Below are 27,234 nucleotides of genomic sequence, written 5' to 3'. Positions count from 1 at the left end.
CTCTGCTCCTCGGCTCTGCTCCCTGCCCATGGGGTGGAGATAACCACACTCAACTCATAGGGTGGCAGTGAGGGTTCGAAATGACAAATACCATGTGAAAAGAACTTGGTGGGTGATGGAACCTCGTGGGTGGTGGTGATTATCATCACTACGGGCATAGATACCCATATGGACCAAGATTCTCCACGGCCCGCCCCTGCCCCAGCTCCTGCCCCTGCCCATCCTCTGCCCTGTGCTCCGCATCCATCTTTGCTGAAGTCGGGGGTATGGAAGAGAGTGACCCAAAGGGACAGGACTCCATCCAATCCCACAGCTGGTGGGAGATTTCCCAGCAAGCTCCGCTCCTAACCAGAGGACTGCCACCACACCCACGTCCCCGATGAGCGGATGGGGAAGTCAAGGCTCAGGGAGGAAGAGGGGCTTCTCAGAGAGCAGCACGGAGCTGGAGGCAGGGCAGAGAATAGAAGCAGATCTAACTGACCCCTGCCTGCCTCGGACGTTGCCAAGTAGGGGCTTTGACAGAGGCTCATTCGGGGACTCTGGCTGGGGGTGCCAGGGACACATGCTGGAGGCGGTAGCCACCGTGCGTGGGGCCCAGAACTCCCCACCCCAACCACATGGAGACCCTTGACGAGGCCTGGGGCTGCACTGACTTCCTAGCACTCGAGCGAGGGCATGTGGTCAAGAGCTCCCAGGGTCTGTGCCTGGAGCACTAGGAAAGGCCTTTGATTCCGTCCTCGGGAGCAAATCCCTAGTTTATATGGCTTCCATCCAGGCAGGGGCCACAAAGGTGGACACTCGAGTCCTGGGCCAAGGGTTGTGAGGAGCAGGTGTAAGGGGCAGTGCTTTCAGGTCTCCTACCAGGTCCTTGGGAAGAAATCTAGAAAGACACTGAGCTCAGTGAAAGGGGCTGGACCCCTACCTCGGGCCTCTCAGGCTAGGGCCGACCTAGGTTCATGTTTCTCAAAAAAGTGGCCCTGAGACACCTGCCTGGCAAGCACTCTGGGTGTTTGGCATAAGCGCAGATTCACGGGTCCTACCCCTCAGCTAATCGGAGTTTCTTACGTAGATCTGAGGAATCTGCATTTTAAGCCAGTCAAGCAACTGATGAGCTTGGAAGTTGGAGGATGTACATAGGGGCACTTGAGTACAGGTAGGCACCCCAGAACAATCTTTTTACCAAAGGGACAAGGGCCACCAGCAACCCGGCTCTTATTACTGGGGTGCCAGGCACATCCGGAGGAATGGTGAAATGCAGACAGAAAAGAAACTTCTACTAACAACAGCTAATGCCATCCTGGGCTGCCCTGTACCCAGCCCCAGGCTCAGCCCTCCTGCCCAAGCTCCTGTACTCCCAGCAGCAACACGAGGTAGGCACTGCCCCTCACCGTTTTGCAGATGTGGAAGCCCAATCAGAGACCGTGACCCCAGAGTGGTGCTCTCGTCCCTCAGCCAGCTGGGTTCTGCTGCAGGCCCCATCCATGAGGCGGGGGCTTATCCGAGGCTCTCCGCACATTCGAGACTAGTCTGAGTGCTCTGTGTAACGACCCCAAGGAGTGGGTGTCATTATCCACCTCTTACAGAAGAGTAAACTGAGGCCTGTTAGCTCAGGTTGGTAATATCCACGACTTACCTAGAGTTATTTCTGTCTCTTCGGTAATTATGGGGGACAGGGGGCGGGGGGCAGGGAGCTATGGTGTGGGGGAAGGTGTCAGAGATAGACAGGCTCCCGATTTCAGCTACAGGCCTATTTTTTATTCAATATATTAAATATATTAATCAGAAAAGTCACATACTATAAATCCAGGAAAATACACAAATATAAATGTCAGAATCTGTCATTTGTCTTCTTTGTAGAGTAAGGTTATGTACATGTGGAAAGAGGGTGGGAAGAGAGAGCAGGCGCAAGGAGGCGGGAGAGGCTTGCCCGGGCTGGTGGGGGCCGCCCCTCCCTCCGAGCCCCCACTCCCATCTCTGCCTCTTCCTTCCTATATTTACAGCAGCATCTGGCTTATTTACAGCACGGTGGTGTGTGTTAAAAACGGTTTATCTTACAAAAACATGAAGGCCAGGGCTGGGCTGGGGGCTAAGACAAGTAGTAGGGGTCACCCCCATGAATGCATCCCCCTCCCCCAGGGCGTGAGCTCCCTGCCAACCACCCAGTACAAGGGGGGAGGCCGGCTGGTCTGCGGCTCAAGCCCAGGCTGGGGGTGCTCTGAGGGTCCGTGGGCCATGGGCTAAAGGCACGTGGGGTGGTGTAGGAGCGTGCATTCACGGCGCACGCGTGTTCCTGGGCTGGGGTCAGAAGGGCAGTGTGTCCATAAAGATCTTGTCGACAATGGGTGGAGGGGGCACCAAGTCCTCCAGCTTGAGGTAGAAGATGCGTTGCAAGCCCTGGGTGCACAGGGTCCGCAGCTCGGGCAGCTTGCCCAGCAGGCGTGACAGGCAGCTGGCCGGCTGCGGTTCGCCCGCCACGGCCGAGACGTGCTCCTTCAGGCAGCTGGCGATGCGATTTTGCAGCTCCTCCACCCGCCTTGGCTCCTGCAGCCCGTGCCGGTCTGGGGGGGCACAGAGGGGAAGGGGCAGGTCAGCCACCTGCCAGAGGAACAGCCACTCCCGCACCCCAAGACCCCGCCTCGCCCCACTTGCTCCCTGCCCGAGAACTGTCCCCACTGGCCATCCCTCACACTCCCCCGCGCTCTGCAAAAGCAAGTTCCCGCAGGAGCCGTATTCAGGCCCCACTGGAAGTCCAGTGGTCTCGACAGGCAGTCGTACTCGTTATCCTCATCTTCCAAATGAGAAACTGAGGCCCTAAGAGGTTAAATGACTGGCCCAAGGTCACTCAAACGAACTAAATCCCTAACCAGGTTTTCTGCCTTGGCCAGTGGTGGAGCCGAGCAGTATGGTTTAGAGGTCACCTCCACGGAAAGCTGATTCCAAAACCCACCACTCCTTCAGCCCAAAGTGCCCCGGATTTTGTCCTATATTGGCTGGGTCCTCTGTGGAATTTAAGTGAAAAGGGAGATGGGTGCAGATTCGGGGGCTTTAAAAAAAATTAAAAGAAGAGAAAGAGATCTGAAAACCTCTTCGCTTGACACCAAAAAATTGTGTCCTGAGTAACTGTACTTGCATAAAGTAACCAACAGGCACAGGTAACCTATGCTGCTGGAGGTCAGAGCAACGGTTACCCTTGGGGGAGCTGACGACACTAAGGGGATAGGTACAAGGTGGGGTTCTGTTTCCTGATCTAGGTGCTGGCTACGTGGGTGTGCTGAGCTCACCAAGGTTTAGCATCCGTAAGCTCTCCTGCATGTGACATAATTCAGGAAGATTTTAAAAACAAACCCAAAACCCCAGGCCCCACACGACAGCTACACAGGGTGCATCCTGGAGGGCAGGGGATGATTCACAAACTGCCTTGGGCTTTGCGGTCAGACGCTGCGGGGCCTGGACCCCGGCTCTGCTGCCTCCTAGCTGTGTCACTCTGAGCGAATGCTTGCCCCTCTCTGCATCTGGGCACCCTCACTCCGAAATGTGGGCCCCCCCGCCCCCCGAAGTGCCAGAAGCCAGGCCCTCACACCCTCCCCGGCTCCCCACTGGCCACTCACCTGTGATGAGGACGAGCGCCGAGAGGCAGGCGAAGGCAGGGACGTCCACCACCAGGCCGTGCAGGGACCGAGAGAAGGCCAGAATGCTGTCGATCCAGTCGCCAAAGCCGCGGGCGCACTGCAGCCGGTGGAGCACCAGGCCCGAGCAGAAGATGAGCTTCCCCTCGGCCGGCTTCGAGCTGGCGGGGAGGGAGGATGAAGATTTGGGTCAGGGCGGTGGGGGGGCCCGAGGACAGGGCAGCAGGCGAGGGGCTGAGCGTGCAGCGGCAACTCACCGGTAGGCCAGGCGGAGGATGAAGAGCTCCAGGAAGGCCGACTCCAGCAGCAGGTCCTGGTCGCCCGGGGACAGCTCGGCAAAGCCGGGGATCTTCTCGGCCCACTTGCGGATGACCTCCAGGGAACCCGAAAGCAGGTCGTAGAACTGCTGCACGTCCCCGGCATCTTCCTTCCCGAAGTGGGGCAGTACCAGCTCCTGGAACTGAGGTGGTCGGGCGGGGTCAGCACCCCCATGTGAAGGGCCCTGCACCGGGGCCCCCTCGTACAGCCCCATCCCCCACTCGGATGATCACCAGATCCCAGGGACAGGGGGAAGTGGCGAGAGAGGAACCGAGGTTCAGTCCCTGCTCCTGCTCGCCAATTCTCAGACACCAACCCGGGGCTGAGGCTGCTGGGAAGCAGCACATTTTTCTAACTGGCCGCCCACCTAAGGGGGGTGCACTGTTCCAGCCAGGCAGCCCCAAGGGGGCTCCGCTCTCCCCGACGTGTTGGCCTGGGGCAGGACCCGCATGCAGTGTGCACCAAGGCCCTAGGTGTGGAGCGCGCCGGGCCTCACCTTGGAGTAGTCCAGTTTGGCTGTGCTGGGCCCGGAGTCCAGGTGTGCCCTGACCAGGGACGTGAGGAGGTTGGCAGGGGAGGCGTCCGGGGGCTGCTTGGGCTTCGAAGGGAGCCGCCCCCGCCGCCCCTTCAGGCTGTCTGTCCGGACAACTGCAGAGAAACGGGCAGGGCTAAGGAAGGGAGGAAGGGGTCCAGGGAAGGGACTCTCCACTCAGGCTCTGTGCATCGACGCTCGAGGTACCTTGGAGCCTAAGGACCTAGAGCCCCTGAGACCCTAAAGAGAGCACCCTCCCGCCCCCGATGAGCCAGGCAGGTGGACCAGAGGTGGAGTGCAGGCAGGTAAGGTCAGATCATGCCATCCACCGCGGCCCACCAGGACAGATGTCTTGGGACGGCCCCCCCGCCCCCCTCAGGCCTGCCTCTGTCCGGCCAGCCCATCAGCCACCCACCTTCCTTCACCATGCCTACGGCCAGGCACTTCTGGAAGCGACAGAACTGGCAGCGGTTTCGCCGCCTCTTGTCCACAGGGCAGTCCTTGTTAGCCAGGCAGATGTACTTGGCGTTTTTCTGTACTGTGCGCTAGATGGGGGGGCAACAGGGAACAGGCTGTCAGAGTCAGGCAGGGGGGGGGGGGGCAGGGGAGGGGACCGTCCAGATCCTGCTGCCATCACAGACAAAAGCACCCTCTGTTCACAGCTATTTTTCTAACATTTGGGTGGCAGGGGAGGGAGAGATGCCGGGGGGGGGGGGGGGGAGGAAGGAGAAAATCTTGGGGACACTGGGGGAGGTTTTTGCCGAAGGAGGGAGACCTCCCTCCACCCCAGGACACATGATCAGGGGCCAGGGGTTCGGGGCTCCCTGGCAGCCCAGGTATCTGGACTTCTCAACGTGCCTTTTCCAGGACAGACAAGCGAGGACAGAGGAGGGGTAGGGGGTGGGGACGGGAAGCTGAGCAGGCACCCAGAGCTGGGACAAACATACGGCCTGTTCCCTAGTCCACCCCCAGCCCTCTTCCCAGATCCTTTTATCTCACGCCAGGAACATGAGTGCCTGGGGCCCCCTTCTCACCAGGACCTTGGGTTGGGGGAGGACGGGCAGAGGGAAACCAGAGGCTGGCCTTTCGAATGTACCCTCCCGGGGGCACCCCCGCAGCCTGCACCCTCGCCCACGTGTCACCATCCCTCTACAGGCAGCCCGCTGCCATCTGTGGGTCCCTAGGAGGGTGGCCCATCTGCAGAGGTGACCCCTTCCTGGAGGGCAGGACTAGTTGGGAAGAGAACCCCAGGGAGGCTGCCACAGAGACAACCTGCTGGGAAAAGAGACCAGCCTTGCCCGCCTCCCACAAAAAGCCGCAGCCAGGGCAGCCCAGTACCTTGAAGAAGCCCTTACAGCCCTCGCAGGTGCGGACGCCGTAATGCTGGCACGAAGCGTTGTCCCCACACACGGCACAGCGGCCCTCGCTTCCACTGGGGGCCCCGCTCCGGGCCTTGGCCGAAGGCACCGGTGCGTCCAGCATCCCTGGGCCGTCGAGGTGTGGAGAAGTGGGCGCCAGGCCTGGGAAAGCCGTGGATATGGAATAACTTTCTCTCTCCCCCAGCTGGCAGGTGGCCTGTGAGGGGAACAGCTTCAAGGGGCTCTGGGCAAGGCTGGGACTGGGACCAGTAGGGGGGCTGAAGGAAAAAAAGGTGGGCGGCTGGGGGTGCCCAGAAGCCTTGGGCAGTTGCTCTGTCCATGCCCGCAGGCCTTCGTACGTCTGGCTGGGTGAGAAGGGGCCGAACGAGCCATCCCAGGGAGAGAGCTGGGGTGGCTGGAAGCTGGGCGTGGACGGGGACGGCGCTGAGCAGGGGCTGCCGTAGTAGTCGGAGCCGCTGGAGGACAGGGTCTCGTCCAGGGGGCCGCTCAGGGGGCCAGGGTAGCAGCCGTACACCTGGAAGTCCTCAAACTTGAAGGAAGCAGAGGCGGGGGAGGTGGCCGAGGAGGAGGACGTGGAGGAGGCCGAAGAGGAGGCCGAAGAGCATGGCTGGGCCGTTCCCGGCAGCTGGTACAGGAAGGTGTCAAACTCCCCCGTGTAGCCGTCCATGAAAGTGCTGAAGCTGGGCAGGGCCGTGGGGGCGGTGGGGGCTGCCTCAGGGCTGGCCAGGTCCATGGTGGGCTTGCTGAGCTCGGGGGTCAGGGGGTCGCTTGCCAGGTGGTCTCGGGGTCCTGGGCTTGGTGCTGGTGTCCCATATTGGGCTTGGATACAGGGCATCTCTGCAGGGGGAGGAGATCAAGATTGGGGGGAGTGAGAGTCAGCGAGAGAAGCCTGAAGCCTGACCTCTTAGGTCCCTGAGCAGCCAGGTGGCAGGAGTCCCAGCCAGACGCAGGGCACCATGGCCCACCAGAGAACCCAGAAACCCTGGTCTGCAGCCGGAGAGCCATCTCCACCCCCATGTCACAAAGCCCCCGGGCAGTGGCCCAGCAGGAGTGGGCTCAGCTGGAAGGCCAGCCACACCCCGGTCAGCCTGGGAACCCTAGGGAAGGCATCTAGCCAGCATTTCTCTGCTGGAACAGGGGGAAGCTGTGTTCCTTCAGCCCCTGCCCTCCCGCACCGGGTAAGGCGTGGGTAGGGGCTGGAAGAAGGGTGGGTGGGAGAGGCAGCCAGGCAAAGCCGTACTTAGCCCAGTCTCTGGGTGAAGGTATGTCATTTCTCCAACCTGGCACTTCTGGGAATATTCCCAGGCACAGCCCAGCCTTTGCAAAGCCCCCACTCCTCCTCCCCCCACGGTGCCTGGGAAGGACATCCTGAAAATGGAAGAGGAGCCGAGACTGAAGGCCCAGCTGCTAAGCAAGAGGCCTAAGCAGCCCCGAGCCTGTCCCCCATCCCTGCCCCCACCCGACACACTGAACAAAGGCTGCAGCTCCCACGCGCACCCCAGTCCTGCCATCTGGGGATGGGCACCCACTCGGCACCGCCTGGGATGCTCCCAAAGGCAAAAAGGAAGGGAGCCCGGGCCCTCCTCAGCAATCCCCAGTTCCCCAGGGGATCAAGTAGCCGGGCTCCAGACCTTTAAAGGCTGTACGCCGGAGGGAGGCCGAATAGGGGCAGGAAGGAGGAGAGAACAGGCCCCCTAGACTTCCAGGAGAATGGACAGTCCCTAAGAAGAATTTCTCTGCTACCCCCAAAGCATCGCCTCTTGTTAGTTTTATAAGAGAACTCTGAGTCCAGCAGACTCGAGGTGGCCATACAGGGAGGAGCCTGTTGGCGGGAGGTGGGCAGATGGAAGCCATCCTGCCCCCGCCTGGGTCCCTCCACGAAGGAGTTTCTGGGCCCTGAAGGACCCAGGCGCTCAGGCAAAGAGGGTTGGTTCACCCTCAATCATGAGCGGCCTGAAGGAGCAGAGACAGCGCCGCTTCGAAGGGGATCCTTAAGTCTGCAGCCCCGTGGCAAACTAGCGCAGAGGCGGCCCCGGGACCGTTTCCCATCCCATGTCCACGCCTGGGGTCTGCACGGCTCTGGCCCTCCCAGCCAGGGCCGGGGGGCGGGGCAAGAAAGCAAGCTGGAACACAGAGTGCCACGATCAAGGGAACAGAGAGAGGGGGCAAAGGCTGGCACCACCTCCTGGCCAAGAGCCCGGGGCGGTGGGGGGGGGGCGTCCTCTGGGTCCAGCCCTCTCCCACCTCCACGGGCGACACACCCCTGGCCTGACACTCCCACAACCAGCCGGGGGCCACACAGCCCCTCAAGCTCTGCACCAGCCACCGCATAGTGCCCGCCCGCCCGCCCGCAGGCATACACGGCACCTGCAAGAGATAAGAGTGGCCACGTCTCCCTGCGCTAAGACAGCCGGGGCAGGGATGGGTTTGGGGTGGAGAAGCGGTAGCAGCCACCTGGAATAAGGCTGGGTGTTCCAGCCTTATTCAAATCCTGTTTCTCCACTTGGACATCCCACATCCGGATCAACCCCCACCAACCTGTCCTCCCCCTCCACCCCCCTCGCTGCAGGTACTTAACTACAGCAGATATGGACCTGCATCCAGCGTCAAGGGGGTGGGGGAGAAGCAGTCCCCCAGGGAGGAGGAAGAGGCGGGGCTGAAGGAGGGAACAGGGAGGATCCGGCTTCAGGCAGGTCCTGGCAACAATGTGGTTTGCACCTGTTATGCTGAACAAGCTTCGGGCTGCACCCTACCTGTAGGATCCAACGGGGACTGGGGGGAGGGGGGCTCGGGTGTGACCGGCCTGTGGGGCTTGGGGGGGGTGTCCTTCAGGTACTACACCAGGGACTCCAACATGGGCAATTCTCACTCGGGATCCCCAAGGACCAAGATTTCCACACTTCTCTCTCTCTCTGTCTACACCCCCCCACACACGCCCCAGAGGATCCAAGACGCCGCTTAACCAATCTTCCCGGTGCTTCCCAGACCCTGCCTCTAAGAAGACCGAGTGGAACACCAGCAGCCCCCTCCAGGGCTCAGCCAAGCCACCCATGCTGGCCACTTCCCCCAGCGATCCAGAAGTCTCCTAACGCCGCTCAGGCACCAACTTCGGGGATCCCTGCAAACTAAGCCACAGCCTCTAAAGTGTTAAGAAAACAACTAAAGGAACGGGGTGGTGGGGGGGGGGGGAGGAGGCCGACAAGCCGGGGAGGAAGGAGACCCTTTTGGAAACCCAGAGCTGGCAGGAGTCCCGCGCGGATCCTTGCAACTCAAGTTCTGGGGATCTTCCCCCCCATGCACACACACACACCCCGCCCCACTGTACCGAGAGAGCCCATCAGCACCTCGGTCCGGGGCGCTCTGGGCCACTCGGGCACCCAGGTGGGGGGGGGGGCGCTGAACCACAGCCAGCCTCGTCCCCAGCAAGTCCCCAGTCCCGGAGCCAACTCCACCCGCACCCCCACCCCCGCGGCTTCCACCTGGCTTCACCTGGCTTCCACCTTGCACCTCTCGGGCGCCCGGGGGCTGGAGGGCGGCCCGGGTCGTGCCCCCGCGGCAAGCGCTCCCCCCGACGCCCGGGCTGCACCCAGCGCCCGCGCCCCTGCACGCCGACCCCGCGACACCCTTTCTGCCCGCGCGGACGCCCGTCTCCTCCATGCAACACCCCGAACCCCGGGGCCGGGCGCACGCTCCCCGCGGGGCACCTACCCGGCCGGCTCCGCTCCGCCCGTCCGGCCCGCGTGTGCGCTCCCGGCCGCGCGCTCCGGGTCCGCAGCCTGTGCCGCTGGGGCTCCCCGGCGCAGCCCGACCCTCCTCTTAAGCGCTCCGTGACGCACGGCGAGGGGCGGGGGCGCCACTGACGCACGCGGCCCGGCGAGCTGTGGCCATACAAGGGCGCGGGGGGCGGCGCGGTTCCGGCGGGAGGCGGCGGGGGGAGGCGCGGGCCGGGGAGCCCGGGGGGCGGGGCGAGAGGGCTGGAATGTCTGCGCGCGTGACGCACGCGGGGTTCCATTGACGCAGGGAGCGCGGATTGTTTGATCTATAAATAGTCCCCGCGCGCCCGCCGCGCCCGCTAAAAATAGCAGCTCGCGGACTCCCGAGGCTCCCCCCGCCCCGCGCGCCCGGGGCCGCGCCAGCCCGAGGAGGGGGCGCTCTAGAGCCGCGGCCGCGGGGCTTCCCCGGGCTGAGCCCCTGCAGCCGCCCGCTGCTCCGCCTTCGCAGCCGCGCAGCCTGCCCGGAGGCCTGGGGCGCACCTCGGGGCGCACCCCGGCCCCCCCCCCCCCGGCAGCCTGCGCCCCCTCCAGCCCGCGGCGCCGCGCGGCCGCTTACTCCCCAGCAGCAGGGCCACCGGGGTCGTCTGAGCCTCGAGCCCCCCCCCCCGCTTGCCTCCGCCCCCTACTCTCCCACGCAGGCACCTTCCGAGGGCAGGCGCTGGCCGCGGGCGCCGCTCCACGCGCTGGCCCGGGTCGCCTCCCAGTCCCTTCCAGGGTGGGTGCGCTGCAGCTGGGAAATGACCGAATTTCAGAACCGGGTGGGGCCTGAGAAATCTGGTCGAATTTGTGCCGACTCTTTTTCCCCATTTTATAAATAAACAAGCTCGGAGAAATGATGGCACTTGCTCAAGGTCACACGGCGGCGAGGCGGTGGCACACGCTGGGGTGGAACCCGCCACCCCACCCCCACCCCCAGGGCCTCTCAGTGCACCTCTAGAGGATCTTCTCACGCCCTCCCCCGACCATCTGTGGAGAGGGGAGCCTCGACCTGCCCCATGAAGCCAGAAGGGATGGCCAGGGCTGCATCGACGGACGGATGGATGGGGCACAGCCCGCACTGCAGCCACCCGGAGGCCTCCCTGGTCTGGTTGTCACCTCTCCACCCCCATTCCACGCCTGAACCTGGGGAGCCTGCACCTGCTAAGTAAGGGAGAGAGGGGAAGGAGTGCTAACGTTTACAAGAAGAGACACCCTCCCCCCCCCAAACACTGGGGTCCCACCCGGTCCCCTTCTCCCCGCAAGTCAGCTCGAAGAGTTCCTGCTTCCACTGCGCCTGCGCTGATGGCCCTACTCTCACCTCATCTGGTCACCCGACAGCACTTCCCCTAGCCTTGAGGCACTTCCTGTTCCTCCTCACTTCCACTCTCACCTCTCGGGTCGGGTTTCCCACACCCTTGTCTCCAGCCTCTCCAGCTGCCCAAAGGTCCGGCCAGCATCTCGAACCTCATGCGTTGCCCACAGAGCTTGTCCTCGCTGTACCCTCTCTGCCCACTGCCCCGTCTCTGCTCCTGATGCCCCACAAGCAACTTCTCATTTTTTCTTGAAATTCTACCTTAGAACGTCTCGGATCCCCGTTCCTCCTGCCAGCCACAGCCCACGCCTCACCGGTGCGGGAGGACGGCAGGCCCGCTGAGTGAGGCCAGTGACCTCCACTTCTCCTTGCCCACAACCAATGAGGAAATGGCCCCTTAGACCAGCTTGTCTCCTCTTCCCAAACGCCCCCTCCCCACCAGCGGAGCAGTCTTCATGCAACACCAATCTCACTCAGGGATCTGGTCAGAACTTGCCACAGCTCCCCCACTTCAGCATACAGTCTCAACATGGACCAGTCTTCGGAAAGCTCTGGTCTTTCCCAAACCATCATCCGAAGACCCTTCAGGGCCACCTGGGCGGAGGTGAAGCGTGGGCCGAATAATGCACAGGGGCCTATCCACGATCCACACTCCACTTCCACACCAAAGTTTTGTTTTTCTTTGTGTTGGGTTTTTGCATAGATTTTGCTTGGAAAAGAGATTCCACAGAAGAAAGAAAAAAACAAAAAGGCTTTAAAACTGCAAATATGGGGCACCTGGGTGGCTCGATAGGTTAAGGGTCCGACTCGATTTCAGCTCAGGTCCCGGATCTCAGGGATCTCTCAGGGATCTCAGGGTCGTGAGATGGAGCCCCATGGGGGGTGGGTGGGGGTGGGGCTCCGTGCTCAGTGGGGGTCTGCTTCTCTTTCCCCCTCTCCTCTGCCCCTCCTTTGGCTCCTGCTCCCTCTCTCTCTAAAATAAATAAATCTTTTTTAAAAAATAGGGATTTAAAGAGAAATAAAATAATTTAAAAAAATAGAAAACTGCCAATATAAATTTTTTTTAAGATTTTTTTTTTTATTTATTCCTGAGAGACACGGGGGTGGGGTGGGCAGAGACACAGACAGAGGGAGAAGCAGACTCTATGCAGGGAGCCCGACGTGGGACTCGATCCTGGGTCTCTGGGATCAGGCCCTGGGCTGAAGGCGAGGCTAAACCGCTGAGCCACCCGGGCTGCCCCCAATATAATTGACATCATCCTATTTTGCAGATTAGGACCCAACGATTCCCAGAAGAGCCATGCCTTACTCAGAAGTATATAGCAAGTTTGGGCTGGGGAAGTTAGCCCCAGCCACATCATGGGCTGGCTTCCCATCTAGCCTGTCACCCCACCCTGGGATGCCTCCCTCCACCCCAGCAGGGCCTTTCTCAAAAAAACCCAAAAAAACAAAAAATCCCAATGTTAGCAAAACATGATTAGCCAAGTCAATGTTCCCACCATCCCGCACCAGCTGAACAGGTGTATTACGGGGCAGCTGGACCAATCTGTGGCCAGCCCACCCGGGAGCCCCAGGGAACTAAGCGTGGCGAGGAGCTGCCCCAGGGCCTAGCCTAAATCTCCAGATCTCAGCATCAGCCTTCAGATGTGTGCCTGCAGCCCAGGCCCCACGTCCCCAGGATACTACAGGTTTGGAGGCTGCATTCTCACTGCCCCAAAGGCAGATGGAGGGGAAGACAACCACAGCCGCCACTTGGCCATGTTCGTGGAGGCAGGGATGCTGCGGGCTCTGTCTACACTATGCTCGGGAAATAAGCAACTAAGGAGAAAAGGCAGAGCCCCTCTGTGGGAGCACAGCCAGGGCCACCCCTTCAGTGGTGAACATTCACTCCTGTGGAGCACCTAGCTTGAGGCAAGAGGGTTTTGGGACCCTTGGCTCTCATCCCTGCGGGACAGAGGCCCTCCAGGGCGTCCTGGAGCTCTGAGGGGGAATCTGGCTAAGGTGCAACTCTGGGGACAGGCTCAATGAAGGCAGACCCTGGCAAGCCTGGAGCCTAAGCTGGTCCTAGCCTCCCAAGGGATCCCCCAGTCCAGCCCCCAAGAGCGAGGTCAGGGTGAACAGCCCCTTGTGGGGGGAGGGGTGGGGTGGGAGGGACAGGTAATGACCAAAGGGGTAATGATGGGAGAGATTCAAAACTAGAGGCAAGAACTAGAAGGCAAGGCAGGGCCATGACAGCCCAAGAGGCCCGGGGAGAGACCAGGTCATGTGGGAGATGAGACGACAGTCCCCGCCCAGCTCCCACAGCACAGCCTGGCCCAGCGCACCAGTGTTCTCATTACCTCTAGCTCCCTGCTGCTCCCCTAAAAGGACCTTGGGGCGAAACTTCTCACCACTCATAGTGACCCCTCTTCCTCCCTCCTGCTCTAATCCTGCTCCTCCTCCAAGACTTCAGGCCATCCCCCTTCCCCAGCCTAACTCTTCATAATAGGCACCTTCTCACAGGCGAAGGGGATTATGGGGAATACCTCGAGGGTCAGACCTCAGTCCATGGCACTGCACAGGGTTTCTTCCTCTCAATTCCTCCCCCCACCTTTCAGGTTTAGAATTGTGACCCAAATTTTATCAACAAGGAGATGGAGGCTCGGGGGCAGGACTCAAATATAGGTGCCCTGACCCCCAAAGCCTGTGCTGGGCCCATGGATCCACTCTGGATTGCAGACAGTGGCTTCTGGCCTGCTGGGCCTTGGCTCTTCCCAGTGTACACAGATCCAAGTGTGTGCAAGCGCACGCACGCACACACACGCACACAGCCTGTATTTGGAAACAGCAGCACCTATGAGGGGGTCTTTGGTGGGACCGGAAACATTCCAGTTTCCAACCAGGGCAAGGATCAGCCAGGTGTGTTCACCCGGGAAAAGTCATCCCACTGTCCTCTTAAGATTTCACACTATGGGGGGCGTCTGGGGGGCTGAGCGGTTGAGCATCTACCTTTGGCTCGAGTCATGGTCCTGGGGTTCCAGGGTCCCGGGATCGAGTCTCGCATCGGGCTCCCTGCAGGGAGCCTGAGTCTCCCTCTGCCTGTGTCTCTGCCTCTCTCTCTGTGTCTCTTATGGATGAAAAAATAAAATCTTAAAAAAAAAAAAAGATTTCACACCCATGATTTGTGCACTTTTCTGCGATGTAGGTTACATTTTCAAAGACAAAAGTTTCAAAAATAGCCACGCCTAAATGGGAGAGACGCATTCATTCACACGGAGGCAGAATGCTGCTGGAATTCACTGAGGACAGATTCATTCAAGTGTGTGTTGCTGGCATCAGAGGACAGTGCCCGTTTCCCATCACGAAGGTGGTGTGTGGGCACACACAGGGCACAGCTACAGTTAGCAGAGGCGATCGTCTCCCGTTAGACAGGGGTCTTCACACAGGATGCCTTCCGTCAACCCTGGATGTTTCCTGAGAGCCCTTGCCCCTCCTAGCCGAGTGTAACGTGGCCTGGGGACTAATGTGCTGACTCATCCCTCACACCTATGTGTGAATGTGAGAGCAAGGCCCTGGCTCCCCGACCTCAGCAGGGGGGCAGCTTCATGCATCAACAGTAACTAGCCCAGGGCAGGCCCCGGTGGGCAGCCTGCATCCAGCATCGTTCACCAGCCCAGAGGGTGGACGTGGATGTGGGTAAATGGGCGATGAGGAAGTGGAAGTGCCCGGCCTCTTTCCCACGCTGACCCCCCACCCCTGCACCAGCCCTCACCCCCCCCCCCCAGCGCCGGTCAGGGACTTGCCCTACTTTCACCAAGACCGTCCCCACCCACAGGCCTCCACACCCTTCCCGCGTGGTGGGCCCAGGGGTGACCTCTGCCTCCTGCTGCCACGGGAGCGTCCCCCCTTCCGCCGCACTACCTGGTCATTCCTCTTCCTGCCTCGGCAGCGGGGAGCAGGACTTGTGCTGTGGGCGAGGGAGCAGCGCCTGCCACCCCAGGGGGCCTCCCGCCAGCAGCTGGGTCAGGCCCCGGCCTCTGGCTCTCATCCCCCGGCCCTGGCCCTGGCTCTGCCGCAACCGACCACCCGTGCCGTCACCTCCTTGGAAACAGATTCCCACTGCCCTCCACCCCGGCTTCCTGCCCCCCCTGGCAGGGACAGAAGATGGGGGGCTCTCAGAGGCATCTGTGACCAGAAGCTGGGAAGCCTGCTGTGTCACCCGGGGCCAGTCCCTTCCCCTCTCCGAGGCTGTTCCTCATCTGCCCAAGGCAGACGCACCACACTCCCCGGGGCTGGGAGGGCTCAGTTCGTTAAGGGCACCGGGAGGCTCAGCAGTGAAATGGAACAGTGCCTGGGGCCCCGGACTCCAGGCCCCCGCAGCTGGGATCCTGGGGCAGGTGGGCAGGCCCATACCAGGACCTTCAGCTGGACTCGGGAGTCAGCACCCCCTTCAAGAAATGGAGACCAGTAACCCCATCCACACCTCTTCCCCCTCCAGGGCTGAGTGGAAGGAAATGAGAGCGTGCCCAGAGACGTGGCTCCACCCAGCACTGGGAAAATACCAGCCTCTGTATGCAGCAAGTGCTCAACTAATCCTCTGGAGAAAGCCTGTGAGTTGAGGAGGTCAGGGCCCTCTCCAGGGAGGCTGTCTCTAGTCCAGGCTGCCTCAGTCCGACCCTCGCCTCCCTCCAGGCTAGGAGGAATTAGCATCAGCACGAAAGCGTAAGATCAGACTTTGGGAAGAAGAGCCAGACAGCGCTGGTGCTGGAGAAACGCAGACAAGATCACCGAGTGCCTCTGGGAAGGCTCGGCCCACGCCTCCGCTGCACCCTCCTCGCGGCTGCTCCGTGCCCCCCGAGCCTGCTCAGCTCCCGGCCAGCTCCTCTCCTCCACCCTTGGAGGGCCTCCCACCACCTTGCAGGACATCACCACCCACCAAATTCTCCTGCCCCTGCCCAAGGTCTCCACCCAGCCTCCTTGGGCAAAATTTCAAATTCCAAAATAAAAACCCTCCGATAACGAGCCCCAGCCGGAAAGACTGATGCATTTTCCTATTGTTAAAGTATTTTTAGTCACAGGCTCTGGATTCATTTAGAGACTCACGTTCAGAAAGGGGGAAAAATTTTTTTTTTTTTGAGAACCGAGGAGAGTACAAGAGCCTCCCACGTCAGGAGCTGCCACTTATTCCATGCCGGGCTGCAGCCCCTGGCCCCGGGCCCGGGGAGCGTGTTTGTGGCAGGATGGTTGGCGGACTTGCCAGACCTTGCTCCAGCCCTGTTTCGCAGGCACCAAGACCAGCGAGGGAGCCAGGCAAGGAGAGCGGGGCAGGGGCTGAGGGCTCCGGGAAGCCAGGTCCCCTAGGCCCAACCAACGGGGGGGAAGGGCGGCTCAGGGACCCTGCTCAGGGACCCACGCAGAGGCCCCGCACCCAGGGACACCCAGCCCACTTCAGCGTCCCTCCCCAGCCTAGCAGGCCCGTGCCTCCTCCAGGGCCGGGACAGCAAAAGGGGAGGACCGAGAACGTGGTGGAAATCTCCAAGGAGGGTGAAGAGATGCCAGCACCTGTCTCCTTCCCTGTCTCCCAGCTCTTGACCACAGGGAGCTCCCAAGGGCAGCTCCCCCCACCACCCAACTCCGGTCAAGCTTTACTCTCACTGCCTGGGAAGGTCAGCCCTTCCTGCTTCCTCCTCCGCCCCCCTCCTCTCAAGGCCAAAGAAACCATAATACGGATGGTCACAATGGCACAAGAGCCACACAGCTCAGCTCCTGTGCCTCAGTTTCCCCATCCCTGAGACTCACCAGCTATCTCTTCACGATCTGCTTAGACTCTCCGAGATCCTGGACAGCTGCACCAGGCGAGAATCCTGGGGTTGGTCAGGGGCTCTTCCTGGCGGCCTCAGGGAGCCCTGGGGGAACAGACGGGACTGCCCGGTTAGCCCGGCCTGCCCGGCCAAGGCTATGCACCAGCTGAGCGGGCTTAGGACGTGGAGCTGTCTCCAAGCCAGCATGTCCTGCTCTGTTTATATAGCCGAAACCAGAGCCGGCCTCTGGGGACAGAGGGAGCTGCCTCGGGGCCCTCCTGGCGGAGGCCTGACTTTGGCCCAGGTCAGCAAGAGCCCAAAATAGTCAGCTGACGGGAGCCCCGGCGTGAGCGTGACCCTGGGCCCGTGCCCGGGCCTGGCAGACAGGTGCCCACGTCACAAGACCAACAGCTCTAGCACTCATGGGGCCCCGGCTGGCAGCCCCTCGGGGTGGCCTTGGCAGTGTATATGGCATGGGAGTTCCACTCAGGCACCACCATCACCCAGACAACGAGGGGAACACAAGCACTCTGCCCACGGGGGCCGCTCTGTACCCGGAGGGAAGGTAGGGGCGGGGGCCGGGCTGGGGGAAGCCATCTGGCCTGCTGCTGTCATCTTCACTCACGTGCCTCCCGGGTCCAGATCCCCGGCTGACCAGGGACACCTGCCTCTCCTCCGTACAGTAATTCCTCTCCCTGCCCCCAGCCCAAGGTCGGTGGCACGGAGCCTGCTGCCAGCGGGCAGCCAGGTGCACACCCAGCCCAGCCCCTGGAACAGGAGGCCCTGCTTCCCAGGGCTTCCCCTCCTTCCACCCAGGCTCCGACTGGACACCCCATCCTCCCCCATTGGCAGCCACCTCCGAGGGACTCCCTGTGCCCTGGACACCAACACCACACGAGACAATGGTGTCTAGGGCGCTGGGGGAGATAGAGCCAGCCCCTACTTCATCTCTCAAGGATCTCTCAAGGCCTGAAGGGGGCTGTGGCACGGAGACAGTTCTGGGGAAAGAGGAAGGCCATCACAGGTCCCCGGCCCGGGTGTCAGGCTGAACTCCAGCTCTCTTAGGTAAACACGGTAACCAGGACCGTGGTGCCCTTGGCCCCATCCTATTATCTGAGATGGCTCAGGAAAGGCCAGGTGAAAATTCAATTCCTAAACTCCACCCCTCACCCCTGAATCTGCTTGTACCTTCTCCAGAAGTGTCCTCAGGCGAGGAAGGCGTGTGTCCACCAGCCGGTCAGGCCTCTGGGAGACCTTGATTCTAAGCTTTGCTCTAGGGACGCCTGGGTGGCTCAGCGGTTGAGCGTCTGCCTTTGGCCCAGGGCGTGTACCCGGGATCCGGGATCAAGTCCCACATCAGGCTCCTAGCAGGGAACCTGCTCTCCCTCTGCCTGTGTCTCTGCCCCTCACTCCCTCTCTCTTTCATGAATAAATAAATTAAATATTAAAAAAAAATAAACTCTGCTCTACACATCCTCACTATAGGATCTTAAAAAGTCACTTCTCTGCTCTATAACTCCGTCTCTTCATCCATAAGAGGAGAAGGTGGACTAGAGGCCTAGAATCCCTCTGGCCGTGGCCACAAGTCTGAGACTCTCCCGCCCCAGGCTGCTGGGTGAATGTGGAGGGTCTAGCACTGCCCTGAGTCAGGAAGATCCTCCCCTGCATAGAAGCACCTCCCCATACCTGCCCTGGAGGAAGGGGGTGGTCACTGCCCTCTTGCAGGAGATGATCCCAGCCTTCCCCGGTGCACTCCCCTAGTGTACGCCCTGGAAACAAACCAATTTCCTATCCCCTATTCCCCGCCCTGCCCCGCTATACTCCCAGCCTGGCCTTGAGCCATCCGGCCACACCCCATCAGAACCAGACACATGCTGCCTTGGTAACAGTCGTCATTCACCCCCACCCCTGCCCCTCTCCTCCCACACCAGCCCATGCCCCCCAGACAGAGCCCCTCAGCCTATCCTGCTAAGAAAGCTGGGCTTTCCCCTTCTCCATCCCCCCTCACCCCCCACCCCCATCACCAAAGAAATCAGATCTCCCGGAGTTGAGCAGCACCTGGCCTGCCACCTCTGCAGGGCTTCCCCCTCCATCCCCCAAACCACATCCACTTACGGCAGCTTCACACCCACCTCTGCCCCCAGCCCCACCTGCTTGAGGGCCCCAGAGGTGTACAAAAGACAACAGTAGAGCACTTACCAGTCTGGATGAGCCAACAGACTTCGGACAACAGTCAACCGACCCCTGGGCCTTCAGGGTCTGGCAGAAGGAACTGGGACACCAGAGAGGGACCAGGGCGGGCCTCTGTCCATGGTGGAAGCCTATGGAGGGAGAATCAGTGTGAGTGAGGAGGAACCCGCCAGCAGGGACAATCCCTAGAGACAGCACAGCCAGGAAACACAGGAGTAGAAACAGGGGCGGGACCCAGGCCATGAGAGGCCACAGGCCAGCCCGAGGACTGCCCTGGGCCGGGCAGCAGAACCAGGAGGCACACAGAGCCCCAGGCAAACAGCTCTTGGGGACATGGGACGTGATCAGGAACTGCTGCTGCCGGTATCTGGGGCCGTCTCAGGGCCATGGAGACACGTGCCAGCATCCAGCCCCTCAGCGTCCTCCCCACTCCTGCGTTGGGCGGGGAGGCTTCAGTCCAACACTTGGCCCTGATGTGCACAAAAAGGCATTTTGTAGGCAGAGAAAAGGGAGCTACTGTGAAGACATGGCTAATACCCCTCTCTCCTTAGGGGGCTCCACATTGGGCCCTAAAGTCTCTGAGGACCCCACAGGGCAGCGGCTCAATCACCCCAACTCCAGGCAGCCCAGACTTCTAACCAGAACAATGGGGACTCCCAGGAAAAACTCTGTGAAGCCACTCTGGGCCCCAAACACGAAGGCCCAACTTGAAGCAAAGTGGTTAAGGGCCCCGACGCTGGAACCCCGGCACCTGCGTTCAAGTCCTGGCTCTGTCACCTGTAATCCTGGGCAAGTTGCAGAACCTCTCTGCGCCCCAGGTTCCCCCACTGTGGAAATGCCAACCGGTGATAGACATCTCCGAAATGAACAACCACGGGGCTGCCGGGGGACTTGAAATGAGTCCACGTGTGTAAAGGACAAAGCAGAGCGCCAGACACACATACAACAGCACTGTCGTTATTAGGAGAAATTAAATGAGGACACGTCAGAGCCAGTCGCAGGCCCTGGGTTTTATTCCAAGCCATCTCTGGGCACCTGGTCTCCCCTTCCAGAGCCAACTGTGAGCACCACCCTTCCAGCCAGAGTACTCCAGGCCCTACATCTCTCCTTCCCTTTTTCTCACCCCAATTCAGCCCTCTCATCTCTCAACTGAGCCTCAAAGTGAGAGCAGGACCGGGTGCCCTCTGGGGCAATGTGAGGTGTGGGAAAAGGGAAGTAGATGCTCCCATGCTGGGAGGTAGAGGGTGCAAGGAGGAGGCTACATGATGTAATGGGCTTCCTTGCCCTCCTGACCCCTGCCCCAGGGTCCACAGATTAAAGGGAGCTATTCTGCACTATGGTACCCAGATCCCCCTCTAACAGAGCTATGAGCACTCCCATGCTCCTCTGCGTGAAATGGACCAAGGGGTGAAGGCACCGGGAGTGAAAGGCAGGGGAGCAGTCTTGAGCATCTGGGGGGCTTCCAACCCTAATAGAGGGCAAAATCAGGGGGCACCTGGGTGGCTCAGGCATGATCCCGGGGTCCTGGGATCATGCTTCTCCCTCTGCCTGCCTCTGCCTCTCTGTGTCTCTCACAAATAAATAAACAAAATCTTTATAAAAAAAAAAAAAAAAAGGCGGCCAAATCAGCTTCCAACCTGTCTCAGCTCACGGACTACACCTGCTTCCCAGAGTGACACCATCATCGTCCCATACCCCGGAAACAGGTCTGCAATAAGGCCCCAGGGCTCCCCTGCACAACCTTCCCTTTTCTCCCTACCAGTCCACAGCTGAGGAGGAAGGGCAGGAAGGACCAACAGCTCCCACCACAGTCAGGCCCCCCCCCAAGTGCCCAGGTCTTCCGCACGCATCTTCCCCAGACTCTGAGAAATAGGGACCAGAGTCGGGGATCGGTCATGCCCAGAAAGTTCTTCTTAACATCTGGGAGCCGATACCTGATGCCGTCTCCTGTCCCAGATCAAAATTCCCTCCACAAGCCTTGACTGAGGGCCTCGGCGAGACAGGCAGTGAGCCACGAACCCCATGTCTGGGCCCCGGGAGGCTGCGATGAGGGAATGAATCCAGGTCAGTCACCTGTGCAGAGGGCGAGCCTAGGGCTGAGGGGGCTTGGAGGAGAAGAGACTGATGCCCCCTAAGTGGCATGGAAGCATCAGGCCAGACCCGGGACCCAGCTCTTGCACCCCCTCCTTGCTGTGCCCCCTGCACACCGGCTTCCTCTCCCCAGGCAGGGCCTTTGCTTTGGCTTCCCCTCCACCGAGGCCGTTGCCCGGGAGGTCTGTATGCTTAGCTCCTTCTCAGCAGCCAGGCCTCCTGTCCTCTTTCACCTCCTTGGAGAGCCTCCCCCCCCCCCCCACCGCCAGCACATGGCCCTGTGTTGATTAGCTGCAGCGGACTAATGCTGCCGAGCTGTTCACTCATCTGTCCTAATCGCTGTGGTCTTCACTCTCCCAAACACAGCTCAGCACTACTAGGTACTTGGGAAATATTTGAGGAATGTTGCCGAAGAAGAAGACTCACGCATGCCTGCCTCAGAACCGGGCTGAGCGGGGCGCCTGGGTGGCTCAGTGGCTGAGCGTCTGCCTTCGGCGCAGGGCGTGATCCCGGGGTCCTGGGATCGAGTCCCTCATCAGGCTCCCAGAGTAGAGCCTGCTTCTCCCTCTGCTTAGGTCTCTGCCTCTCTCTCTCTGTGTCTCTCGTGAATAAATAAAATCTTTAAAAACAAAAAAGAACTAGGCTGAGAGAACCGGCCAGCTGCCTGGAAGGAGGTGTGGAAAGGACACCAGAGCTAAGGAACTGTCCCTTCTGTTCGACGGCAGATCCAAAGTCCGAGGACCCTTCCCTCTGCTGGGCTACAACCCCGAATCCTAGAGCCCCAGCCCTGCATCCCAGCTCCACACAGCCCCCTCCCCAAACCTCCTCCTCCTTCCTACCAAGTATTTGTCTTCTCTTAACTCAACTTCTCCTCACCACAGGATGTGGTGGGCAGACCCTCTGCAGCCCTGGTGCCTTCCTGGATATAAGCTCTGCATCGGCCAAGTCCCCCCGCCCCCCAGAAATGGGCATACTACTAGTATTAACAATATAACAGCAGATAACACCTACTGAACACCATGCGCTAGACACGTTACCAAGCACTTTACATGCACGTTCTCATTTCGGCCTCATGACACTACGAGGAAGAGATTATTATAACGAACTAAGTTTTACCAGAGGGGACACTAAGGTGCAGAAATGCTATGCAACTTGCTGAAGGTCACACAGCTAGGAAGTGACAAAGCCAGGATTAGGACCCAGGGAGCCCCAGGGCCAGGCCTCCTTCTTCCCCGCTTGGACGACTCTAGTGGGTAGAGGTCTCAGATTGCACAGAGCTGTCTGGCAGCTGACGCCAGAAAGCAAGTGGGAGGCTCTGGGCCTTAGAGTCAGGCTCTAGGCCTGAACTCCTGCAACTAATTTTCTTCACTCCAGCACAGGCCCCAACATTTATAATCAGTCACATTCATCTTGTTCATCTTGGTCCACCCTCCTGCTCGGCAGCCATCATCTGGAATCTTGATTTTATCCTATCGTACACCTGTCATTCCCCTTGGCTCTAGGTCTTTACAAAGAGTCAGTCGGCCTCCCTTTTAAGTCTTCATCCAAATCACTGATCTAAACGTTCACTTGCGGTGGGTGCAGGACCATGGCTGTAGCCCCCACCCCCAGCCCCCTGTCCAGGGTGTTATCAGCCCCCTTTGGGCACAGCTTTTGTGAAGACACCTACCTCTCCCCAGCCTTCCTTTGCCCTGCGTGCCCCAACACTAGCCCCAAATCCAAATGAATGCTTCGCTGGAAAGCCCTGTAAGTGCCACTTCTGCAGCATTTCTAACCCCAGGTCGGCTCCTGACTCTACCTGACCCTCTCCGGTTTGATTTTTTGTACTCAATCCCAGGATGGGGTTGCACTGGGCGTCTGGTCCCTCCCCTCCCCAGCTCCTGGACTCCTGGACCCCATCGCCGAACACCGCCCCCCCCCCACCCCGCAGCCGGCGGGGAAATGGAAGGAATGTCTCGGCCTGGCCACCTCCAGCGCCCCTCGTGGGCCAAACCCCACCCTCCGCGGCCGGGAGAGAAAGCCGAAAGCCTTGGAAAGCCTTGGCGGCTGCACTCGCACCTGGGGCTGACTCTGAGCCGGCAGGTTCCTCCGGGAACCAGCCCCACCCCCCCGCCCACGCCCACGCTGCGCCCCGACCCCCCGCGGAACCCCACCGCACAGCTGCACCCCCTGCGGGACCCCCCCCGCACACGTTGCACCCCCCGCGGGACCCCCCCGCACAGCTGCACCCCCTGCGGGACCCCCCGCAAGCTGCACCCCGACCCCCCGCGGGACCCCACCGCACAGCTGCACCCCCTGCGGGACCCCCCGCACACGCTGCACCCCCGCGGGACCCCCCCAGCCCACGCTGCACCCCGACCCCCGCGGGACCCCACCGCACAACTGCACCCCGACCCCCGCGGGACGCCCCCGCACACGCTGCACCCCCCGCGGGACCCCCCCAGCCCATGCTGCACCCCGACCTCCGCGGGACCCCACCGCACACGCTGCACCCCGATCCCCCCGCGGGACCCCCCCGCACACGCTGCACCCCCCGCGGGACCCCCCCAGCCCACGCTGCACCCCGACCCCCGCGGGACCCCCCCGCACACGCTGCACCCCCCGCGGGACCCCCCCCCCGCACAGCTGCACCCCGACCCCCCGCGGGACACCCCCCCCGCACACGCTGCACCCCCCGCGGGACCCCCCCCAGCCCACGCTGCACCCCGACCCCCGCGGGAACCCATCGCACAACTGCACCCCGACCCCCGCGGGACCCCCCCGCACAGCTGCACCCCGACCCCCGGGACTCCCAGCGCGGCTCCCGGCCCTCGCGGAGACCGCACCGTCCCGGGCCTCCCGGGGACCCCGTCGCCCGCCCCCACCCGGCCCCCGTCACCTGGGCCGCCGAGCTCCGCTCGCCCCGGCACCCCCGCCTTCCGGGGCCGCGCACCCGCCCGCGGGGAGCCGCTCCGCACCGCAGGGCCCATGCCGGGGGGCCGGGCCGGGGCCGGGGCCGGGGCCGGGGGGCGCGGGGGCCCCCGCCGGGTCCGCCGCCGCCGCCGCCGCGCGCTCTGCGGCCGCAGCTCGGAGCCCCCCGCCCCGGCAGCCCCCCGCCCCGCAGTTCCGGCCGCGGCCGCGCCCCCCGCCCCCGCAGCCCGCGGCCGCCAGCGCCGCCGTCCCAGCCCCGGGCGCGCCTCCCCCGGTGGGCGGGCGGGGACCGTGACGCGCGCCCATTGACGTCTCCGGAATCCCGGCGGCGGCGGCCGACGCAGCCTCATCAATGGGGCTAAAAATAGCGGCGCCCGGAATAGCCGCGAGCGCCCCGCCCCGCCCCGCCCCGCCCCGCGCCCCCCCGCCCGCGCGCACCCCCGTTACGTAACCCGCCCCGCCGCGGCCGGGGGCGGCCCTGGGGCCTGCGGGCACCTTCCAGGCAGCGCACCTGGAGCTGCGTGATGAAGAAGGTCACCCGGGGCGTCCCCGGAAGGAGACGGGAGAGGGGCGCCCAGAGAGGCCCCGCGGGGCCCGGAGCCGCACAGCACCTGGGCTGGCCAAGAGGACAGGGCCGGGCCTCGGAGCCTTGCGCGCCCCCCGCCCCCGCCTCGATGGCTTGGCCTGCGTGCCACCCCGCAAGGGCCAGGGACCCCGCCGCAGGTGCCCAGGCGCCACGCAAGCCGGCGGCAGCGGGGGCGGGGGCGGAGGCACTCCCCGAGGTGGGAGGGCAGGGCCCGGCGCGGCGGGTGGTGGCTTCCCTGATCCAGCTGTTCCCGCGCTCCCTGTGACCAAGGGCAAGTCACGTCGCCCCTCTGACCTTGGCTTCCTTACCCATAAAGCGAGGGCGATACTATGACCCACCTTTTCGGGTGATCAGGAGATGGAACAGCTGCGCAGGTGCCCTGTACACCGGAGGCACTCATGGTTACCTTCTTCTCCCTGCTCCCTCCTCGGAGTCTGACTTCCCCCAATCCACACAGGAGGGCTTAGTGCAGGAAATACACAGGGGCTCCCCACAGGGCCCAGGAAGCCATGAGTGTCCCCCCTCTTCTGGCCCGAGTCTCCAAGCCCCTGCCTCCTCAGTAAGCATCGTCCTAGTCCTAGGGGTGGGAGTACTCGGAAGGTTTCTCTCTCACACCTGGGAGGGAACTACCTTGTCCAGAGCAAATCCTTCTCCCCCTGCCGCCCCCCACCAGCTCCCGATTGCGGAGTGGCCGGTTCAGGGAAGGCAGGCCAAGGCTGGAGAGTGGGACTGGGTGGGGGCTGACTGGGTGGGGCTGGGTCACCGGGTCTGCTCATCTGTACTGCCGGCAGGCAGGCCTCTTGGGGAAGAGCCATGAGGCAGGACCCAGGACCCTGGACTCTGCTGCGCCAGCCACCAGGCCCTGCTCATTTTTAGAGCCACCTTAAATTACAAGCATGCTATCATATCCCCAGCGCCCAAGCCAGGCCCCACGCAGCAAAGAATCTCTTCTGTATTCAAAACTGTCCAGAAGAGGCCCCACAGCCCCACTCAGCCCTCATTCCAGGGGCCACATTCCTCTCCCCACCTCCCTGCCCACCCGCAGAAATCCTTTTGTGGACCTGTCCTAAACTGCTGCAACTCAGAAGCCCCTTTCTCTCATTCTGAAGAATGATCCCAAGGACCTCTGGTTGGTCTCAAAATCCAGGTTCTCCTCGGAACCTCGACATTTCTTTCCCAGATTCAAGGATTAGGCGGACATAGAAATTAAAAAAAAAAAAAAAAAAAAAAGCTGAAGCTTCAAAATGGCAAGGTAGGGAGGCCTTGGGGCCAGCACCCCCTTCTCCTTCCTAGCCCAGCAGCTCCTTCCAATTAGGCGTTTTCAAGAAGCCACTACCCCCACCCTCTCTTTTTCTTTTTCCAGAAATCTAACTTTCGAAATACATTTTAAAAATATTTGCCTGTGTAGGAGAAATACATTTATTTGGACAGGAAGGATAAAAAAAAAAAAAGAAAGAAAGAAAGAAAGAAAAAGGCTTGATTACCAGTTTTTCCATGAAGGCTTCCAACCCACAGAGGTCTCTCCCTTCTATAAATACTTTAGCACAACTTGGCTTTATTATATATTCTCCTGTTTTATAATCAAGTAAATCATATACTAAGATATGTCATGCCAAAGCACACACACACACCTGTGTGGCTTCCGATGGCCGCACGGGGTGGTGGAAGGAGCATAGGTTCAAGAGGCCGGTGCCAACTATTACCAACTGTGTGACTTCAGGGAAATTACTCACCCGGTCTGGGCTTCAGTTTCTTCGCTTGAAACAAGAAGATGAAAACATTCCGATGACAAGATGTCACGGAGCTGTCGTGAAGAGTGTGTCTTTGGTAGTGGTTACAAAGGATGTAGGAAGTAGCCTGGCTCATGTAGCACACCTGCTACTTCCACGCAGGAGGCCTTGGGGCACCTGGGAACTGGTCCTGAATGTGCACGTGCAGGATACGCACCTAGCTTTGTCCAGCTGGTATGTTTTATCTGAGGGCTTGAGAAGGAGCTACACAGTGATGGAGGCAATGTCACCTTTTAGTGTCATTACAGACGTCCAATAGCTCTCAGCCCCCCCTTGCCTCCTTGACCCAGGCCACTCAGCTAGTCAGTGTCCAAGCTAAGACCACAGCGCTGGTCTTCTGACTCCCAGACCAGGGCTCCAGTTTCTACGCACCATCTTGTTCCTTCATACCTAGCCCTTCTTCCTGCTATACAAGTTCTAGGAACTACCACACGAGCCCCTTTGGCAGATGGGAAAACTGACGAGAGGGAAGTCCAACCACGTGTGTGTGTTGGACTAGCAGGAGCTAGGACCAGAGGGGAGAACAGGCCCTTGGCCAGTGCTGTCACACAGTCTGGGAAATTCCCAAGGGAGAAGGACAAGCTCCTGGGGCGGAAAGTTGCTTCCCAGTGTGATGGGGGAGGCAGGACAAGGAATGGTTATGAAAACATTGCCAGAAGACAAGACGCCAAGGGTGGCCTCCAGGAGGCCTCCAGCTGGCACTGGGATGGGAATTTGGAGGGTTAATGAGAGAGGCCTCCCTTGAAGAAGAGAACACGGAGCACTCAGGGTGTAAAGAGAGAGGACCAGGCAAGGCAGAGAGAAGGAAGGACATCCACGGAGGGGAAAGGCTGACCTTGAAGGTTTTAGGTACGGGGTGGGGGACAGGGTGGAGAGCCTGGGGGTGGAAAGCCCCAGAACCTGGATAGCCGGAGCCCTGGTGGTCTTCCCCACACGCCCCTCCCTCTCACAGCAGCAAACTCTTGATC

At 61.0% G+C, this 27,234-nt stretch overlaps 1 protein-coding gene across 5 annotated transcripts; it reads right to left on the bottom strand.

Annotated features, from left to right (window-relative positions):
- Nucleotides 1–1,736: 1,736 nt before the first annotated feature.
- Nucleotides 1,737–23,981, bottom strand: NR4A1 (nuclear receptor subfamily 4 group A member 1). Of its 5 annotated transcripts, XM_055337182.1 has the most exons (10): nt 21,407–21,771; nt 20,824–20,930; nt 18,899–19,020; nt 16,698–16,804; nt 5,815–6,692; nt 4,892–5,021; nt 4,441–4,592; nt 3,884–4,086; nt 3,609–3,787; nt 1,737–2,558 (listed from the first exon to the last, which is right to left on the bottom strand). In XM_055337182.1, the coding sequence occupies exons 5-10, from the start codon at nt 6,688–6,690 to the stop codon at nt 2,302–2,304; spliced, it is 1,797 nt and encodes a 598-aa protein (XP_055193157.1). In that variant the 5' UTR covers nt 6,691–6,692; nt 16,698–16,804; nt 18,899–19,020; nt 20,824–20,930; nt 21,407–21,771; the 3' UTR covers nt 1,737–2,301. The 5 variants fall into 5 exon arrangements, with proteins under 5 accessions (XP_055193157.1, XP_055193159.1, XP_055193161.1 ...); XM_055337184.1 differs by lacking the exons at nt 20,824–20,930; nt 21,407–21,771 and adding an exon at nt 23,859–23,981; XM_055337186.1 differs by lacking the exons at nt 18,899–19,020; nt 20,824–20,930; nt 21,407–21,771 and adding an exon at nt 17,888–17,904.
- Between the last annotated feature and the right edge of the window lie 3,253 nt (nt 23,982–27,234).

Source organism: Nyctereutes procyonoides, unplaced genomic scaffold (assembly GCF_905146905.1).
Source record: "Nyctereutes procyonoides isolate TBG_1078 unplaced genomic scaffold, NYPRO_anot_genome, whole genome shotgun sequence".
Classification (NCBI taxonomy): Eukaryota; Metazoa; Chordata; class Mammalia; order Carnivora; family Canidae; genus Nyctereutes; species Nyctereutes procyonoides.
This window is presented reverse-complemented; position numbering and strand designations above follow the sequence as displayed.